The sequence below is a fragment of the Mesoplodon mirus genome (genome assembly GCF_964341445.2).
Source record: "Mesoplodon mirus genome assembly, chromosome: 3".
Classification (NCBI taxonomy): domain Eukaryota; kingdom Metazoa; phylum Chordata; class Mammalia; order Artiodactyla; family Ziphiidae; genus Mesoplodon; species Mesoplodon mirus.
In genome coordinates, this window is record NC_138978.1 from 70,856,176 (window position 1) to 70,877,639 (window position 21,464).

Consider the following 21,464-nt stretch of genomic DNA (forward strand, 5'->3'; position numbering starts at 1 on the left):
TAAGGCTGAGTAATATTCCATTGTATATATAGCACATCTTTACACACTCATTTATTGATGGAGACTTATGGTTGTTTCCTTATCTCAGCTATTGTAAATAATGTTGCTGTGAACACTGGGGTGTATGAGAGTGTTTTCCCCTATTTTATATTCTTACCTCCTTTGTTGTATATTAACTGACCATATAAGCAAGCATACCTTTACTTCCAGGCTATCTATTCTGTTCCATTGTTCTATGTGTCTGTTTTTGTGCAGTACCATATGATTATTATTTTTTTAAATTTGAAAATCTAATTGGCTTTAACAGGCCAATTCATGAATCAGGCAGCATCCCATCTAGCAACTAGAAGGGTGCTCTGAGTTGTACAAAATAGGTTTTATAGGAGGAAAGTCGGGGAGCTATTAGCAAAAGAAAAGATTTTTTTAGGCCAGGCTTCCTTTGGGAGGTGTGGGGGGAGGGAATGACAAGGGTTTTATCATGCAGATTGCCTCTAGGGGGATGGGGGATAGAGAGCACCCAAAACATTTTTTGCTTAATTCCCGTAACATCCACAGGTCATGGTTCCAGGTTCATAAATTTTAAGTTGGTCATTCTCTTCATTTCATTTCTGACCTTCCAGTCTTAGGAGATCATTTGCCTGGCAGTTAGCAGCTGCGCACATGAATTGAAAGCTTTTGAGAGAATACGATCCACCAGGGGGATTATTATGATTATTATAAGCAGGATAATTCCCAGTACTTGGAAGGCACTTCAGAGTCAGGTCCCCAAGACCCAAACCAATCAAAGAAAGACCCAGTTGAAGGAGTCACCCTTTTAAGCCAAGTGGTTTGCTCAGTGACTGAGCTTCACCTTCCCTAGAAATGTCAATCTTGTTGGTGGCATTGGCCGCAGTACAGACACCTCCTGGTTCAGCTAAAAGATAATCAAGGACTATTCTATAATCAAGAACAACTCTAGCCACAGAGTCTAAGGATCTTTTCTGGGCAGCTAATGCTTTAGCAGTGGATTCTGCAATACTTTCAAGAGTTAAGAAGAGGCTTCTGATCATATTCTCATTTGTATTTACTCCTAATCAGGGAAATTGACCCTGCCAAAGGAAGCGATTCTGAATTATGAATGCCTCCTGGTAGGTCCTTTCTAGAACAGTTAGGGGCACAGTTAGATAACCTAATAGGTACTGCCTGGTTATATACCAGCCATCTAGGCATTCATAGGCCCAAGGAGAATAACCATCACTGACTAAGACAAATCCTGTCAGGGCACAAACTACTTCCACTTAGGTGGCACTGTTAATGGATTCATTTGCAAGTGTTGCACTTGCCCATTCAAGCCAAGGGTCAGTTACATTTTCTCCTAACCTGAAATAAAAAGTTGTTCTAAATTCGAGAGGTTACCCCTCTAAGCAATGGCCTGGGAGATACGGATGATGGTGTTATCTTTCCAGGTCAATTCCAGAGTAAAGGAAAGAAAGCAAAGAGGAAAAGGTTTTAGTTAAAGTATGAAGTTTTGATCCGTCATCGTGGGCAGAAGCAGTCTATATCAATGTCAGCTATTTCTCTTCCTTGTCAGTTTGATTCAGGGGTCTCCAGCATTAGTACAGGACCAGATGCCAGGTGGAATCCTCCTTGGCTGTGAGATGTGCACCCAAGGCTCAAAAGAACCTTTTAGTTTTGCAGCAGTGTCAGTGGTCAGGAGCACTTGGTTAGGTCCCTTCCAATGGGGCTCAAGGGCTGCCTTTGTTCTTAGTGATTCCAAATCAGAAGGGTGAGAGAAAGCTGGAAATGTTATTGGGTAAGTCATGTCAGATATCTGAGGAAACTAGAGGAATCTTTGACCACAAAGACAATTAACAGGACTAGAATCTATTATCTACAAAGGTGCAAACATAATTTTTCTCTCTATGATTATCCCATTTTTTTTAACCAGAGATAATCATAGTAAAACTAATTTGTCTGTATTAAACTTGGCCTGATTTTTATAGAAGTGCAGCAAGAATAGTGACTGACCATAAGTTCTTTTTTAAGATTGCTTTGCTGGAACTTTGTAAGCAAAGTACCAGCTTGATTTTTCCACGTGGTTTCCTGCAGCTGTCTGGTCATGTCTGAGTCTGTGTACACATTCCAGTCAAAGCCTTGGTAATATAGCCCATGTTTCTAATTGTGTCCTGTTACAAGGAACATGAAAATAAGAATATTCACTGAGAGTTTCTGAATTCTGGGGATCAGATAGGGAGAAAAAGTAAATGTTTCATCCTTGTTCACAAAGGTATATATTACCAAATTGTTGATAGCTTAAGAGAAAAGATTTCTTTAAATCTGGAAAAAAACTATAAAGAACCCGCAATATTTTAAACACACAGTCATAAAAATTATAATCATCCTTATCAGTTCATTCAGTCCCACGTTATTAATTCTTGTTCTGCTTGAATCCAGTTTTTTCCGTTAGTTCTCTCAACCTTGCCTGATGATTGAGGGTGACAGGGACAGTAGTAATTCCAAGAAATTTGCAAGGTTTTCGTTAAAGACTGTATGATTTTCCCAGTGAAGTGTGTGCCTCAGTCACTGGAGATTGTGGAAGGTATACCCCAGGTGGGAAACACATTTTCTGACAATTTCTTTGCCACAGTGAGGGTACTGGCCTTGCAGCAGGGGAAGGCTTCAACCCATCCGGGAAACATACATACAATAACAAGAACATACCGATAACCCATATTAAGTGGCAAATGAATGAAGTCCAGTTGTAGGTGCTAAAGGAGTCCAGAGAGAGGAGGTCTGAGACCACCTCTAGGGACAAAAATTGTTATTCTTAAATTCACTGGCGGGTGGGCAAAAGAATGCAAAAAAAGAAAAACTTCTGCCAGGAAGAACCAAACGCTGTCTAGGTTCTCCCATAGCCCTGACTGGTCATTCAGTTTACAGCCATTATTTACCCACCTTAATTTCTCTGATTCAGGAACAAACTGTTGCCATGTTACAAGGACATCAGGATGGCAAAAGTCTGGCAATGAGGGGGTTATGTTTTTCAGAAGCAGAATGGACTTCATCCACATGTGCCACCATCTTTATAAGCCTCTATTGCTGCTGCCTTTGCATGAAAGTCAGTGAGGGCAACTCCCTAATACTGAGGTTCAGTCCTTTGTTGTAAGCCTCAATTTTGATGACAGACAATATAATACACCCGGATATATCAGACTTCCAAGAATTTTATGCGATCTCTGGAACACTTATAATACATACCTATATAGACACAGCATAAAGAAAGCTTGTTCCTTCTTATTTGACAATGTTTCCCATGTAATTTAACATATGAAATAAGCCTAATCAGTTTAACATCTTCCTTTTTACAAGGAGAGGAAATACATCCTTTGAAATGTTCCAGGCACCCTCTGAAAAACTTGAAAGTTAACTGAGGTCAAAAGACTTCAGTTTTAGAATCTGATTTTGGGAAGTCTGTCAAAGACACCAAAAGGTTTGGACACTTGAAGAAACAGGATCACAGATCAATATGAAACAATATTGTCTACTTAGCAGATGAAAAAAATTAAGTTCTGGTTTGAAGTACACTATTGATAATAAAGCTTAATTTTTAAAACCTTTATAAACAATTCAATTTCAGCCAGCTTGATTAGACAAGGTAAAATTCTCTCTCAACCTTTTATATACGTTTAGTTTGGCCTTCATAACCGGAAGTTCTAGTTAAGACAAAATTATTCTCATTTCCCTTAACACAAATGCATCTTTATTCCTCATACTTTTTCTTAGCCAAAAACACATCCTGCTTTTCCCTGCATATGGAGATGTCTCCCATATCGTTTCTAATAGCTTTATTTGCATAATTAGAATTTTTAACCTTTAAAAACCTTAATTTCTAGTGAAAATTTAGGAAGTAAACAATTGTCAACTATCTCTTACACTAGCATTACAGCTTGGCGAACTTACACTTTTTTATAATTTCTAGAAACATGTGCTTTCTCATAGAAAATTTCTCAGCATGGCACCAAACAAGTGTGAATGAATAATGTTGCCTACCATATCAGTAAACAAAGGATGTTGCAGCCATCGAGCCACTACAGCTGCCCCCTAAGGTGCACCCTGAAGGGACTCAGGATGGGAAAGCCCAGGATACTGGCCCTAGACAGCTGTGGTGCATATCAAAGTAATGATTTTAATGAGCCCAGACTCTTGCATCTTCCCATACATAGAAAAGTGCTAAATTCATTAATTTGAGATGTCTGGTTTTATTTAATTAACAGTAATCTTTTGATGTTCTGACTACCTGGTCTTTGTTGCAAAAACTCCTATAAAATCTGGCTCCTCCCTTACCTCTTCATAACAGTCCCTCAGACCTATCTGAGAGGCTACATCCTGGGCTTAAGTCCTCAATTTGTCTGCCAAACAAAACATAATTCTCAACTTTTTGGTTGTGCATTTTTTTCAGTCGACACATGCTTACTAATAAACCCAAATTTATCTTTAGTTTCTCTATAATAAGAAACCAAAGGTAGATAAACCTATGTTCAATAATTAATGGCTCAGTATTTTTTTCTTATTTGGGGAGATCCAGATATTCAATAAATTTCTAGCACTTAATCTTAGCAAAACGTTAAGGTTTCAGGTTACTGAAAAGATTTGGGAAATGAATTTGAAAAGTTCAACTAAAAACTTTTCATCCTACTTATATTTATTTAATACTTGCTCTTAACAATTGTTTAGATTACTTATGAAAACTTCATCATATCCAGTTATTTTTCTTGCAAGCCTAGGTAAAATAAAAGTATTATATTTAATGCTGATAACTCTAAAGACATCTCTGCTTTAATTAAACCAACAACCTTAAACTAGCTTTTATTTACAAAAGATATCTTAGATCACATAATTTTAAAAAGCATTTCAGTTAGTTTCTGTTGTATTTCTGACAACTTTGGAATGTCCATTTTGACTCCACATTGGATCTGTTTCTTTGACTTTAGCCTTTGCTTTTCCTTGCTTTTGTTATTATGATCATACATAATGGCCTGCCGCAGGGAACCCTACCCACCTGCGAATGGCTGCAAGAAAGAAGAAATTAACACATGCCCTCCTGGAGGCTGGTCATTCCAGGAGATGTTTTTGCAAGACTGATGGCCCTTTTTACTTTACTTCCTCCCCGCCTCTCCCTCTCTATTCTGCCTTCTTACTTTACTTCCCTCTCTGATTCTATAAAAGAAACTAGCATCCAGACCCCGATAAGATGGTTTTTTGGGGGGACCTTAGTCCACCACCTTCTCGGTCTGCTGCCTTTCTGAATAAAGTCATATTCCTTGCCTCAACACCTTGTCTCCCAATTTATGGGCCTGTTGTGCAGCGAGCAGAGCGTGCTTGCACTCGGTAACACAATCGTTACAAGCTTGTCTTCAAACCAACTAAATAGAGCTCTTCTACAAAATAATTCTGCAGTACCATCTAGAGGTTAAAAAAAACAATACATATCTACAACGTACATAAGGAGATACACAGATGCAAAGGGAGATCTCATAGTTACCAATATTTGTGGAGAAGACACTTAAGATTTTTTTTTTATCTGCCAAATTTCCAAATATTTCTTCCCTTTTTTTTTTCTTTTCTGATGAGAAACAATTGCATTTCAAAGAATGGCTCTTAAGTCTCAGAGAATATGGGGATAGGAAATCTACATCACAAAGACACAGATTAAGTACAGAACAATTCTATTTCCAAAGTCCCAATATCTACAAGTATTTTGAGATGAAGAGAGGAGGTTTGGGGATTGGCAAAAAGGAATGACACCCATCTACCTATTGTTGGAATGTTTCTTTTCCTCTGGGTATATCTAGCTTCAGGTATAAGGTCTAAATTCTTACCAGACTCTGAATAATTTCAGTTCCCTAAGTGTTTAATCATCAACACTGTGAGGGGCCCATATGGAAGTTTAAGTTGATGAAGAATTTGCACAGAGCCTTGAGAACAATCTCTTTTCCAGTGTCCCAGCTGGTAACAGCTGAAACATTGATCTCTGGGCAAGTGTTTTGATAATGAACCCCCAAGAAGGTGAAATGGGGAGGCCTAGGCATTGCTTTAGATATCTTTTGTATCTTTACTTTTTCATTGTTTTTTTGCAAGGAATCTTTTAATGAAGTTATTTTGGAATTTTGAAAGCTTTTGGAGACTTCTGCATACTAATTAAAATAGGTATTCCATTTGGTTTGTTTAACTTGGGAGCCCTTGTTTTTAAGTGATCTTACCTATTTGGGACATTCCTCCTGATGGCCAATGTAATTCTAGGTTGATTTTAGTAAAACTTTGCCATTTTGTTAAATAACTGCAGCTTCCAGGATTCATAGTTCTTAAATATAAACTAAGCAGATGTGATGGAAGGCAGTGTGCTCAACTATTTGGACATAATGGATCATGTTTCTTCTAGCTAGGCCTTTGGTTTTCTCAGTCAAACTAATACCTAAGAGGGACTTGTGGCAGGGTTGGGAATGATGCGGTGTTTTACGGTGTACATTGTTGCATGGAAGTTTTCTTGAGGTTGGTGAGTGACCTAGATGTCAGTCTAACCCATTCTGTGACCAACTTATCCTAACATGAGACTCTTTAGGTTAGGTGATGAGCGCTCTAATAACTTTTAAATGTCTGGTACCCACCAATCTTTGCAGCTTTTTGGCTTCTGAGATTCCCATTAGCAATGGGCTTTACTTCGTGTACACATTAACAGAAACCCATGGTAACTAAAAAAAAAGAGAGAGAGAGACAGACTGGGGAAAGGACTGAACGAGCAAACCTCAAAGAATGAGGACTGCGGACTGATTCCAAGCAAAAGGAGAACTGCAGCTATAACTAGTAGTTCTCAACAGGGAATCTGGGAAAGGATTCCAAACAAATGGGGAGGTGCATATTAAACCATCATAGTTCCAAATGTGGAGACAGAATCAAGGGACTGGAGTTTTCCACTCAAAACAATGAACTGTGGAAAGCTAATTAGATCAGGAGCTCGAACACAAAAAGAACAGAGCTCAACCAAAAGGAACTTACCAATGGCCCTTGGAAACAGCAAGAGAGTGAGCTGAAAAGGGTTCACAGGGTGCATGCCTGTGTTTCCTGCTCCTTGAAAGCCATCCCAAGTTCACTTCAAATCTCATTGCTGCCACCCATCCATTAAAAAATAAAAGTCAACCAAGTAAATTTGAAGATGTATTTGGCTTTATTAGATGATTCATGAATTCGGCGGGCAGCATCCCATCTAGCAACTAGAAGGGTGATCCCAGTACCACACTTGTTTTGATTACTATAGCTTAGTAGCATAGTTTGAAATCAGGGCATATGATAGCTCCAGCTTTGTTCTTCTTTCTCAAGATTGCTTTAGCTATTTGGGGTCTTCAGTGCTTCCGTACAAAATTTAGGATTATTTGTTCTAGTTCTATTTTAAAAATGTCTTTATTATTTTGATATGGATTGCATGAAATCTGTAGATTGCTTTGGAAAATATGGACATTTTAGCAATATTAATTCTCCTAAATCAGAAGCATGGATTTATTCTACTTATTTGTGTCATCTTCAGTTTCTTTCATCAATGCTTAGAGTTTTCACAATACAGGTCTTTCACCTCCTTGGTTAAATTCATCTCTAGGTATTTTATTCTTTTTGATACAATTGTAAGAGGGATTGTTTTCATCACTTCTCTTTCTGATAGTTCATTATTAGTGTACAGAAATTCAGCCAATTTTTGTATATTAATTTTGTATCCTACAACTTAACTGAATTCATTATTAGTTCTAATAGTTTTTTTGGTAGAGTCTTTAGGGATTTCTGTATTATGCCATCTGCAAATAGTGACAGTTTTGCTACTTCTTCCTTTCCAGTTTGGATGCCTTTTATTTCTTTTCCTGACTAATTTTTTTTAACGTCTTTATTGGAGTATAATTGCTTTACATTGTTGTGTTAGTTTCTGCTGTATAACAAAGTGAATCAGCTATATGCATACGTATATCCCCATACCCCCTCCCTCTTGCATCTCCCTCCCCCACTCCTTATCCCACCCCTCCAGGTGGCCTCAAAGCACTGAGCTGATCTCCCTGTGCTATGCAGCTGCTTCCCACTAGCTATCTATTTTACATTTGGTAGTGTGTATCTGTCAACGTTACTCTCTCAGTTCGTCCCACCTTACCATTCCCCCTCCCCATGTCCTCAAGTCCATTCTCTATGTCTGTGTCTTTATTCCTGCCCCTAAGTTCATCTTTTTTTTTAAGATCCCATATATATGTGTTAGCATACAATATCTGTTTTTCTCTGACTTACTTCACTCTGTATGATGGACTCTAGGTCCATCCCCTTCACTACAAATAACTCAGTTTTGTTTCTTTCTTGACTAATTTCTGTGGCTAAGACTTCCAATACTATAGATAAAAGTGGCAAGAGTGGGCATCCCTGTTATTGTTCCTAATCTTAGAGGAAAAAGCTTTCTCAGTTTTTCACTGCTGAGTATAATGTTAGCTGAGTTTGTCATATATGGCCTTTATTATATTGAGGTATATTCTCTCTACACCAACTTTGTAAAGAGTTTTTATCATAAATGGATGTTGAATTGTCAAATGCTTTTTTCTGCATCTATTGAAATGATCATATGATTTAAATCAGTCATTTTGTTAATGTGGTGTATCACATTATTGATTTGCAGGTGTTAAACCAAACTTGCATCCCTGGAATGAATCCCACTTGATCATGCTGCATGATTCTTTTAATGCATTGTTGAATTCGGTTTGCTAATATTTTGTTGAGGATTTTTGCATCTATATTCATCAGGGATATTGGCCAATAATTTTCTTTTTTTATAGCATCAATTATTTTGTTTTGGTGTTAGGGTAATGCTAGTCTCATAAAATGACTTTGGAGGTGTTCTTTCTTTCTTCTCAAACTGAAGAAGAAGTGTGTATTATCCAAAGTGTGTATTATTTTATTTGGAATAATTTGACAAGGATGGGTATTAACTTCTTTAAATGTTCGGCAGAATCACCTATGAAGCCACCTAGACCTGAACTTTTGTTTGTTGGCATTTTTTCTTTTTTTTGGATTACTGATTTAATTTCATTACTAGTAATTGGTCTATTCAGATTTTCTAATTCCTCATGATTTAGTCTTGGAAGACTGCATGTTTCTAGGAATTTATCCAATTCTAGATTGTCTAATTTGTTGGCATATAATTGTTCATGATAGTCTCTTATGATCTTTTGTATTTCTGTGATATTGACTGTAATTTCTCCTCCTTCATTTCTGATTTTACTTATTTGGGCTCTTTTTCCTTGATGAGTCTGTCTGGCTAAAGATTTGCCAATTTTGTTTATCTTTCAAAGAACCAGCTCTTAGTTTCATTGATTGTTCTATTGTCTCTTTAGCTGTTTTCATTTATTTCTGCTCTGATCTTTATTATTTCCTTCTTTCTACTAACTTCGGGCTTTGTTTGTTCTTCTTTTTCTAGTTCCTTTAAATGAGTTAGATGGTTAAGAGTTTTCTTGTTTCTTGAGGTAGGTCAGTATTAATATGAACTTCCCTCTTAGAAACTGCTTTCGCTAGCAGCATCCCAATGATTTCGGAATGTTGTGTTTCCATTTGCATTTGTCTCAAGGTATTTTGTGATTTCTTTGATAACCCACTGATTGTTTAACAGCATGTTGTTTAGTCTCCACATGTTTTGTGGGGTTTTTTTCCAGTTTTCTTTTTATAACTGATTTCTGGTTTCATACTGTTGTGATCAGAAAAGATGCTCAAATTTATTAATACTTCTTAAATTTACTGAGACTTGGTCCGTAGCCTAACATGTGATCTATCCTGCAGAATGTTCCATGTACACTTGAATGTGTATTTTGCTGTTTTTGTTTTGGATGGAATGTTCTGTATGTATCTATTTAGTCAATCTGATATAAGGTGTCTTTTAAGGCCAATGTTTCCTTGTTGATTTTCTGTCTGGATGATCTATCCATTGATATTAAGTGGGGTATTAAGTCCTCTACTATTATTGTATTGCTGTCTATTTCTCCCTTTATTTCCATTACTATTTGATTTATATATTTAAGTGGTCCCATGTTGGGTGCACAAATGTTTACAAACGTTATATCCTCTTGTTGGACTGACCCCTTTATATTATGTAATGCCCTTCTTCACCTTTTGTTACAGTATTTGTTTGGAAGTCTATTACTACCCCAGTTTCCTTTTCATTTTCATTTTCATGATATATCTTTTTCCATCCATTCACTTTCAGACTGTGAGTGTCTTAAGGTTTGAAGTGAGTATCTTGTAAGGAGCATTGACACGGGTCTTGTTTTTTTAATCCATTCAGCCACCCTATGTCTTTTGATTGGAGAATTTAGTCCATTTATATTTATAGTAATTATTGATAAGTATTTACTTACCGCCATTTTGTTAATTGTTTTCTCACTGTTTCTGTAGTTCATCTCTGTTCCTTTATTCTTCTCTTTCTTTCTTTCCTTGTTGTTTGACTGTTTTCTTTACAGTTATTTTAAATTCCTTTTTCATTTACTTTTGTGTATTTACTGAAGGTTTTTTGTTTGTGGTTACCATAGGTCACACATAACATCCTACATATATAACCGTCTCCTTTAAGTTTATAGTAACTTAATTTTGAACACATTCCAAAGCTTTATATTTTACTTCCCCAACACATTTTTGATGACATATTTTACATCTTTTCATTTTATATATCCCTTAACTAAGTATTGTATTTTTAATTAATTTTATGACTTTTGTCTTTTACCCTTTGTACTGACTTTATAAATGATTAATCTACTACCTTTTTATTTACCTTTTTCAGTGAGATTTTTAATTTAATATGTTATCTTACTATTGATTACTACTACTATTGATTACTACTACTATCTTTTCTTTCTAGCTTAGAGAAGTCCCTTTAACATTTCTTGTAAAATGGTGATGAACTCTTTTAGTTTTGCTTATCTGGAAAACTCCTAATCTCTCCTTCAATTCTGAATGATAACCTTGCAGGTTACAGAATTCCTAGTTGGCAGTTATTCCCTTTCAAAACTTCAAAATGTAGTAAGTAGTTTGATGTTATCAAGTCTGATAGCTTAAAGCAGTGGTTTTCAGAATTTTAAAGTTGAAACTCTTCAATAAATAGAAATCTACCTGAAAGGTTTCTATATAATAAAAGAGATCAATACAAAGCTGCTTGGTTTATGAAATAGTAGAGTCCAGAACCCTATCTACTCAGCCTCCCATTCATTCCAAAGCTCCATGAAAGCAGGGACAGTATCTGCCTCTATCTCTAGAGTACAGCCAGTGCCTGTCACTTAGCAAAAACTCAAGAAATAGTTGTGAATGAATTAAGATATAAATTAATGAAAAAAGAATGAAAGTCATTAATTCACAGTAATTATCCAGTCTAGAACTGCTATTTCAAGCTTTTTATTATGCTTACTTTTGATAGCAACTTCAAAGTAGATTTATTTTAAAAGAGCCAATCAGTGCAGAAAATTCAGGAAAAAAAGTTGAACTAAATTCAACGGGCCACATCAAAACATGGTAATAGAAGTTGTAGGGTGCACAAAAATATGTAAGAGGAGGTCTCTCTCCTTCAAGAACTTCCCATTAAGTGAGAAAAACATTTACACTCAATCAGTAAGTCCAAAAACAGACAGACTGTGACAAATGGCACACACAAAAAAAAGAAATAAAGCTCTGAGTAGCTTTACGTATTTTACATAAATTCCAACAAGAAGACTATGGGAAGATCTCCTGGAGGAGGTAGGATGTGATTTGACTCCCAAAGAATAGGTAGAATTTCAATATGTGAATCTAAAAAGGGAGATTTCTGGTAGGGAAAAAAAACATGAGCAAATGAATGAGAATAGCAAAATATCTCAAGGAATAGCAAGTTAACTAGGCTAAAGTTTTAGGCCTCTTGTAGTAAAGAAAGAGATACTAATGTAATGGGAGATTCAAAACACTTTAAAAGGCCACCATTCAGCATATGGAAGAGTACCCTAGAAGTCGAGGAATAACAAACTTCACTTATGACATTAAGGTTAGCATAGCTATTGTGCTATAATCCAATCAAGCAAATACTTACAAGGTCATTCATATTAGTTTGGCTAGCTGGATTAATTTCCTCCAAAAATTCTAAGACATAAAATGTGTATCTATCCATAAGATGGACTCCAATTGCAGGATCAGGTTGATGCTATAAAAAAGCAAAGGAAAAAAAAGTGTATGTCTAATAGATAGGATCATTACATTACAACAAAATATTTTAAATATAATCAAAATTTCCTTCTAAGATATAAAGAAGTCTAAGAATAAGAAATAACAGATATATTTATAAAGCATATAAGTGATTCTAGAAATAGCTACACATTCCAAAGATAATGCCATTTACAAACAGGAAAGAAAAAATGCACTTACCGAGAGTGAATCTTCTCCCACTTGGCTACTAGCTAAAGCCATTATGTTAGGAGAATAAAATCTCTCATACATGGATGCTCCTTGACAAGTATCAATAATAAACAATAGCTCATTGTAGCTGAAAGAAAAGTGATAATATCTTTGACATGAATCATGCTGTTAAACATACATTAACATTTTACAATACTTCCCTAAGATGTTTAAGTCATACCTTAGTCATTTCATTAGCTAAAAATTTGAGATTTTTTGATAGAATTCCCAATACAAATTTAATATTAGAAATATTAAGGTATAACCTGTCCAGGGGAACCACCTCAATAGAGTGCAGTAGTTGTGCCATCAAGTGGCTGCCCCAACTTCTTCCCCCTCCCTTATCTATGCCACAAGATTCAGAATCCAAACACATGTTCAATTCAAAAAACATTATCTGGCACCCACATAGTCCTAGAAACTGAGCTAGATTCAGAAAAAATATATATATGACTTAGTCATCATACTCAAAGATCTTAAAATCTAACTGGAAGACAGACACATAAACATATAACTAAATCAGAATGTGATGAGTGTTACAAATTTTATTGAAGGCCTACAGTGTGCCTGACACTAAGCTGGGGATACAACAGTCCTTGCCCTCACAGAGCTTAGAGTCTAACAAAGTCAAAGTGCTCCAAAAGCACGGAGAAAGAAACAGAGGAAACTGTAAGGAAAGGCAGGTCAGGGAAAGGTGATGTCTGACAAGGGCAGTGAGGGGTGAGTGTTATATTATTTAACAAAGAAAGGAATAGCACATTCCAGCAGAGGAAAAAGCCTGTATTAAGGCATCTAAATGTGGAAAAGTATACATGTTTAGGAAAAAGGAATTGTATCGTGTAGCTTGGATTTGAGTTAATTTGGTAAAATGGAGAGAAATTCGTTTCAAAAAAGTAATTAAGGCAGGGTCAATCTGTAAAGTATCCTGTACAAAGTCTGGATCTTAACCTGTAAGTTTGAAGAAGCCATCAAAGGCTTTTTTAAAGTGAAAGAATAACATAATCAGCTCTGTATTTTAGCTGCCTAGTTGAAAACAGGGAGCAAATAACATTTCCTCAGAGGTTTCTCTCAGACACTGGATCTATGTAAACAGCTAACACTGCACCTAAAAAGAAAGCATGGAATCTTAATATTATCCAAGCAAGGGACAGAAGGCATGATTAATATGACACATTTGTTCTGAGACAAAAATCTGTGGACACCCGTGGGGATCATAAACATCTAAGGTTATGAGAGGCAGTACAGTAAAACAATTAAGAGAGTAAGCTCTGGGACAGGCCCACTTGGATGTGAATTCTAGTACTGGCACTTATGAGCTGTATAAAGTTTGGCAAGTTATTTAATCTACCTGTGGCTCAATTTACACATTTGTAAAAATGGGAATAATAACAATATCTGCCTCATGGAGTTATTAAAATTAAACAGAACAACACATTATATAGTGCCCAGCACCTAGTATACCTTCAATAAATGTAAGCTATGAATAAGATAAAACCAATACCAAACAAAAGCTTCCTCTTCAACACTTCTATACATTCTCCTTATGCCTATAATTCAGAATTTAGAATATTTAATTTGTAGCAGAGTTGTGTACACATTTCTCTTTTCTACTAGATTTTAAAAACTTTGAACGCACAATAAGCATCATATTCCCCTCTGTGCCACATGCTCAGAAGGTAAGTAATAAGTATTTATTGAGGGTAATTAATTTAAAAGCAGTTCAATTGCTACTTTAAATTCATTTAAGTTCATATGACAACTTTCAACTAAAAGGGTGCTTACCACAGATTACTAACAATGTATCATCCTTATTGTGAGTTGCTACAAATTTTATACTAATCCTAATTTCAGCATCTTTTTTCCAAAGAAGAAATAATGTATTCCTATCACTTGGAGGGCCCAAGATTGTGCAAAAAGAATAAGTACAAGATGAAAATAAATATATGTTCACAATCCCCCTAAATAATGGGGAACTTGGTTGGTGGGACTCTTATTTCCTCCAAACAGGATGAGAAATAACAAGAGACATGATCTTAACAGGTGAATTTCTTTCCATGCTCTTTAAGAAACCCAAATTTTTCTTCTAAAAAGAATTCAGTTCATACTTCTGTAAAATATAAAACTACTGCTGCAATGTACAATTTCTAAAAAAATAAAAAATAGTTCAGTTCAATAGAAATAACAAACATAAATCTAGAGTAGAAGAAATAACTTATTAAAATAAGTTTAGATCTCGTAAGATTTATAAATCTACTAACCATGGAAAAATTCGGTACTAATTTATCTTATGAAAAGTAATCATTTGTCAATTACCGTCTTTTTTGCCACATTTGTTCAAAAGCATCTGCAAGTTCTATGTTGGTAATTTCTTCAGAATCTTGAAATTTCAAGAAACCGTTTCCACCATGTCCTTATAGGAAGAGTCAGAAAGATCAAACAGACACTATTTTTAATGCAAACTGCACACATCCAGATATAAACATTCACTTCATTCATGGCAATATTTTAATATCACTTGTTATTTTACACTCTAAAATAAAAAGTACTGTAAAAACAAATTTAATTTTCTGCTATACCAATTAAAGAGAATAATAATAGACTATGTACAAAATCATAGATATAATATATATTTAAAAGATTTCTATCATTCAGTTTTAGAAAAGCACATTTATACTTTTTTCACTGGCTCCATTATTATGTCAGAAATGAGTTTCCATAGATAAAAATTTCTCAAATACCAGGCAAATATTTTTGGTGAGAAAAGAGTTGAAGACACTAGCTAGTCCCATGGTAAGCTAGCACTATTCACAGTATATACCTGAAATGCTATATCAATAGGAAGTGTAGTTCTCACCTAAAACTTGATGTTTTCACAATCATCAACCACTGTCCCATGAGAGTTGACCAGAAGATTATGACATTTAGAATGCATGATAGAGCCAGTCTGCCTGGATACAAACACTAGCTTTACTACTTAATGACTGTGTTATTTTAGGCAAGTAACTTAACCTTTCTATGCCTCAGTTTCCTCAGATGTAAAGTAAGAAATGTATCAGTAAGGCCATCATTAGCGTGCCTATATAGGTCCTTTGTGCAGATTTTAAAAAGGTACTTCCCACTGGGTAACAAAGTAGAAAAATCTGTGTATTTCAGTGCTCCCACTGAATATAAGCAGTCCTGTAAGCTCAAAAATGGTTAATGGCTATGCCATAGGGTGGGTTAAGGGAAGAGGAATATTTCTCTCTCCCATTAGACACAACTTTATAGCAGGGCACACAGCTGAGTAAGTGTAAACATATACTAGATCTCAGCTCCCACTCACCACCCGAGCCAGACACTTATGTGCAGTGCACAACCCACACAACCATATATGACAGCACTGAAAATCAGCACCTAAATCTTTAGATTGTTGTGAGGATGAAATGAACTAATATACACAATGATTAAGAATACTGTGTGATGTATAGTAAGCCTCAATAAATATTAGCTATTACCGTTTTTATTATCATATTATCATAATTATCAACCTTCCCGTTCTCTTACACGGGTTGGCAAACTTTTTCTGTAAAGGGCCAGGTGGTAAATGTTTTAGACTTGTGAGCCATATGGTCTCTGTTGCAACTCCTGGACTCTGCCACTGTAATGTAAAAGCAGCCACAGACAATACACAAAACAAATGGTTACAACTGTGTTCTAATAAAACTTTACTTCCAAAACAGTAGCCCTTCCATGGGCCATGGTTTGTCAATTCTATCTTAGATACTGGAATTTCTCCCATACCTGGAGCTATCCTGAAAGAGGATCAACAGACTCAGAAAAAAATGTTGTAAAACCTTTTGTTTAGTACATCAAATAAAGTCAAGCTACAAAACTGTACTTCATCCTATTTGCCACAAAAGCTTGAAAATTTCTTGTAAATGTCAGATAAACTAAAATGAAAATTTTCCTGAATTCATTAACTCTGCTGGGTTAATTTAGAAAGTTTATAAATTGATTGTATTTTAAAAGCTGTAAATAAATGCAACATGATAAAGAAAAGAAGACCACTAAGTAGGGGTCACTGTCTTGCTGTATGACATCTAAGAATCATTCTGCACCTGTTTTATCATCAGTTGATGAGTAATACACTGTTTTCAGATATCATTTCAAGTTGTTATACATTATGAGAAAAGAGAACTTCATAACAAACTATCAAACTATTTGATCCAAAAATAATTTAAGATGTTTAAATTTCTTTCCACGCAAATTCCTTTTTGAAAAGAGTTGCAACATATGCTATCATTAAATATCTAAATTATAAAATTACCTGTCATATAAATAAGAATATTACTCCTATCATCAGAAAGAAGACGTTTTGACCGAGGTGTACTAGACGGAATCCTCCCAGTTAATACCCGTAAAAAATTTTCCACAGTTACCTGAAAAAAAAGTGAAAAATCAGATGAAATAGAATTGAGGGAAACCTGATAATTGTTTTTTACTTTCAAAAACATTCCTTCTTCTTTCTCTACGTATTACTCAGCATAAACTGAAAATAAAACCTAAAGAGAAATATAACTCAATTAAAATATATTTATTTAAATGTATATCTCAAACTAACTTTGTTTCCATTTTTAAAAAAATACTAAAAACTAACAAATAAAAACTACCTTGGGGAAAAATAGGTTAATTAGACATTTAAAAGTTCAAATGCTATACAAAATATTGCCAAAAAGTTAAAGATTATCAATCTGTCTTCACAGGCAATCTTTGGGAAGATACAAAATATAGAAACATAAATAAATTCAACAACACTATAACTATTGCAATTAATATGTGCAACTACTTAGTCAATTCTAGATTAACAATGAAAGACAGGTCCATAATAAATTATAAAAATAAAACCATAAGGATAGATCCATAAATAATTCCCAAATTATGCATCTTTGATTTTTTAATGCATTTTGTTACTTAAATTTCATTAGGGATATCTTTAACATGTAAAAAATTCATAACACTGTAAACCAGATTTCCCAACCAGGAATTTCTGGACATCTGGGATTCTTTGAAAGATATTTAAGGTCTTGGGAGTATAATGCTAATTTGAAGTTATACTATACAGATCTAAATTTAAAAAGCAGAAAATCAATCCAGCTTTCTTGTTCGACTTTTCCCTAGATCATGAGTATGTAAGTGTGTGTGTGTGTGTGTGTGTGTGTGTGTGTGTGTGTGTGTGTGTGTGTGTGTAAGCTATTTGGTTTACATTTTTCCCGGAAGACAGCAAAATGCTAAGTGTTTTTCTTTAATAGGACTTTTTGTTGGTTAACAAGGAAGGGAAGTATTTGGTCTACATTTTATAATGACTAAATAAACAAGAAAAAGTCCAACATTCATAAACATTTAACTGTTGAACAAACATTTTTGAGTGCCTTCAGAAGGTTACAGGAACTCTCTAGGTGCAAGATACATAAGATACAGGCCATGTTCTCAAGCAGCTTACAGCCTGGGAAAAGATATTCTTTTTAAATTGCTTCAAAAGAGGTCTGGGAACATGGGAAATTGTGTCTTACTTTTGGTAGACTTGGTAAAAGGGGAAGGATTATTGAGGAAGACTTCATCAAGGAAGACTTCAAATTTTAAACATACAATCTGTTAAGTTTAAAATGAAGTTTCAAAGGGAGAAAATATAGTATAATGCCATTTTTTCAAATTTACATTTTTTTAATCATACATGCTAAAAACAATGGAAGCATATTAAAAGTGATTACCTCTAAGTAGTGTTAGTCACTTTAATATTTTCACAATATACTTACTAAAAATATAAAACTTGAAATTTTAGATCAAATATGAAAAACAAAGAATACACTTACTATAAAAGAATGTTGATACATTAAACCTCAATAAAATACTCTAATAAAGAAGCCAAGATAAAGTTGTTCTATCCTAGATACATATATGAAATATTCATGCTGTGATAGTTTTACTCATATATTGTTTCCTTAATATGAACTCCAGGGGCTTCCCTGGTGGCGCAGTGATTGAGAGTCCGCCTGCCGATGCAGGGGACACGGGTTCGTGCCCCGATCCCGGAAGATCCCACATGCCGCGGAGCGGCTGGGCCCGCGAGCCATGGCCGCGGAGCCTGTGTGTCCGGAGCCTGTGCTCCGCAACGGGAGAAGCCACAGCAGTGAGAGGCCCGCGTACAGCAAAAAAAAAAAAAAAAAAAAAAAAAAAAAAAAAAAAAATATGAACTCCAGAAACAGAATTATAGCAAGGTTTCAGTGACAATCATGTACAAAGTTTAAAGAAAAAGAATAAGATTATTTTATTCTACCACTATTTTAAAGCTTAGAAGTGAAAATATTTCAAAAATGTTGCTAAACTAAACAATTTACCTCATAACTTCTATAATCCACTTCCACATCATCTCCATACACATTTAATTCCATATTCTTGTGACTAAACACTGTAGCTGGTTTAGGATTTCTAGGGTTGCATGCCATATCATCTGCAAGCATCAGAACAATGTGACTAGGAAAAAAAATTTTCAGTAAATATAGTGTACTATTTAAATAAAACCAGAAAGGTAAAAACAAACATATTCTCTTTATATAATATGGTAATTATCTTCATTCTTTCTAATTTAAAAATAACTCAAAATAATTATTGAGGACATATTAAAAGAGCTTTAATTATTTTTTTCATATCTTTATGTAGTGTAAGTTTTAAAGTCAAGAAATTAGAACAATCTGTCATGAACTTATCTGCAGAAGTTGAAATTAACTAACTTAAATTTTTTTCCCAACACAGTATACTTTATGCCATATAGCAAAAGGAAGCTAAGATGGAGCTACACTGTCCTCCCAAAACATTTTTTTAAATTTTAGTAATATTTGAAACTCTCAAGACTTACTGAGTTAAACTATGATATTCCAAAGAATCTACTTTTCAGAATCTCAAATGCTTAAGTATGAAAACATGCAATCCATCAGCAAGTGTAATCACTGTACCACAGGAACACATCTCCAATGCAGTCATTCTTCACTGGCTCCACTCCATCTCCCTGACACCAGCCACCATCATCTCTAGATGATGCTGGACTAGGTGCTGGATTAGCTCCCACCTGGCTTCCCACCTCCACTCTCACCCTCCCATGGTTCATTCCCCTTATAGCCACCAGAGTGACCTTCCTTAAACAAGTCAAATCACTAAACTTTCTCACTTAAAACCGTTCAAGAACTCCCCATTATAATTAGAGGAAAACAGAAACTCCTTACATAGTCTAAAAGGCTCAATGTGGTCTCTGTATGTCTAACTTCAGCCTCTAGCACCCATGTTCACGATGCTACTTCCATACTGTTCCAGGAATATGCCAAGCCTTTACCAATTCAGGAGCTACTGATCAAATTTAGACTTCTCTCCTCCCAAATCTTCATATCATTCAAATCTCAGCTAAGGTACTCTATTCTCACTTCAAGTTTTCTTTTCTATAGGTCATTTACGAATCTGAAATCCCCATCTTCTCCCACCACCACTCCCCATTAGAATATGAGCATCTCTCTGAGGGCAGGGGCTTTTATCTCTCCTGTTCACCACTGTATCACTCAGGCTTAGTAACAGAGCTTGGCATATAGTAGGTATTCAATAAACATTCATTGAGTGAATGAAACACTTTCATTTTTGCTTTTATTTTCTTTGAGAGAAAATTAGAAAGTCTCTCTTAAATGCTTCTCATCTTGATCTTTCCATTAAAACTGGTGAACATGAATCAGGCAATTCTTTATTCTACCATATACTTGAGCTTCCCAAACATAAGGGAAAAATTAATGTGGCATATGTAATTAGTTTGGCAAGAGACAGTAAGAAGAAAATGTTCTGCTGCATATGGTCCAAATACATTAAAGTTCAGAACTGAAACACTGTGATTTTTCTTGAAAATTGGCTAGGTTTCTATTTTGAAAGGGTTCCAACCCTGCCACATTCAAAGATCAGATCTTCAGCTGTTACTGATTCATACTCACAGAATGGTGAAAGTTATTCCTCTTAAAGTGGAAAATATATCTTCTCATTTTAATAACTTAAAATGATTTATATTAAGTTATTATCAATCATATCTTTTCTGTTATAAGCCACTATTAAACAAGAATGAACTGACCTATAAATCTCAATATAAAAATAAAAATATTCCTTTAGGTCATGTTTTTGGTTGAAGGTTAATTTCGTTCCTTGAAATGATTACTTAATATCTATACAATGTCAATTTCATAAAGAAGTAGTCACTTCAGCTTAAAATTATAAATTCAATCAACACTTTTCCTATGGATAATTTTGAGTTTCAATATAAGTACTATAACCTTTGGTTAACATAATCAATATATCATAAAAAAATTCATTATATCTGTAGATAATAAATAAAAAACAGGACAGAAAACAGACTGAATTTTCAAAGGTTTAGAAATTCAACCACATATTCTAATGCACTGTTTCTGAAAGTTAAGAAATGTTCAGAACTTTTTTCTGGAGAAAAAAAAAAAACTCTCACTCGGCCCAAGCATAAAATTATTTGTAAAATGATACTTAAATATATACATGAAAATAAACTCCTTAGGCTTATATTTCTTACAAAACTAAGAATAAATACAAAATTAAAAGTAGATTCTAATAAAACTACTAAACTAATAATATTCTAAGAACATTAATTCCATTTGAAGGATGATGTTATTTTGCTGAAATTAAATGACTGCTGTTGTATTTAACAGGAGAAAGAGGTTAACTTCAGGCCTGGTTCTATACTTCATTTTTTTCTATATTTTGACATCCACACTACAATATAATTTTATGATATAGACTACATCTGTTCACAAAAGTATGTTGCACAAAATGCCATTCATAATTTCCATGCTTTGTTTACTGTTCAGGATAATCAGATCTTACATTTAACTAAGGCTTTTGCCAACAAACACTCTTTGAATACCAGTTATCATGAGATCTAACTTGTTATCTCCTTAAAGTGCCTTTTTCACCTGAAT

At 34.8% G+C, this 21,464-nt stretch overlaps 1 protein-coding gene across 3 annotated transcripts in view; it reads right to left on the bottom strand.

The window, feature by feature from the left end:
• The window catches only part of PIGK (phosphatidylinositol glycan anchor biosynthesis class K), a 140,692-nt gene that overhangs the window by 82,628 nt on the left and 36,600 nt on the right, over positions 1-21,464 (bottom strand). For all 3 annotated transcript variants that reach the window (XM_082612774.1, XM_082612772.1, XM_082612773.1), the window contains exons 4-8: positions 18,831-18,966; positions 16,763-16,874; positions 14,770-14,866; positions 12,427-12,544; positions 12,095-12,205 (exon numbers count right to left, since the gene is read on the bottom strand). In XM_082612774.1, the coding sequence (XP_082468900.1) occupies positions 12,095-12,205; positions 12,427-12,544; positions 14,770-14,866; positions 16,763-16,874; positions 18,831-18,966 (574 nt within the window). The remainder of the gene's footprint in view (positions 1-12,094; positions 12,206-12,426; positions 12,545-14,769; positions 14,867-16,762; positions 16,875-18,830; positions 18,967-21,464) is intronic.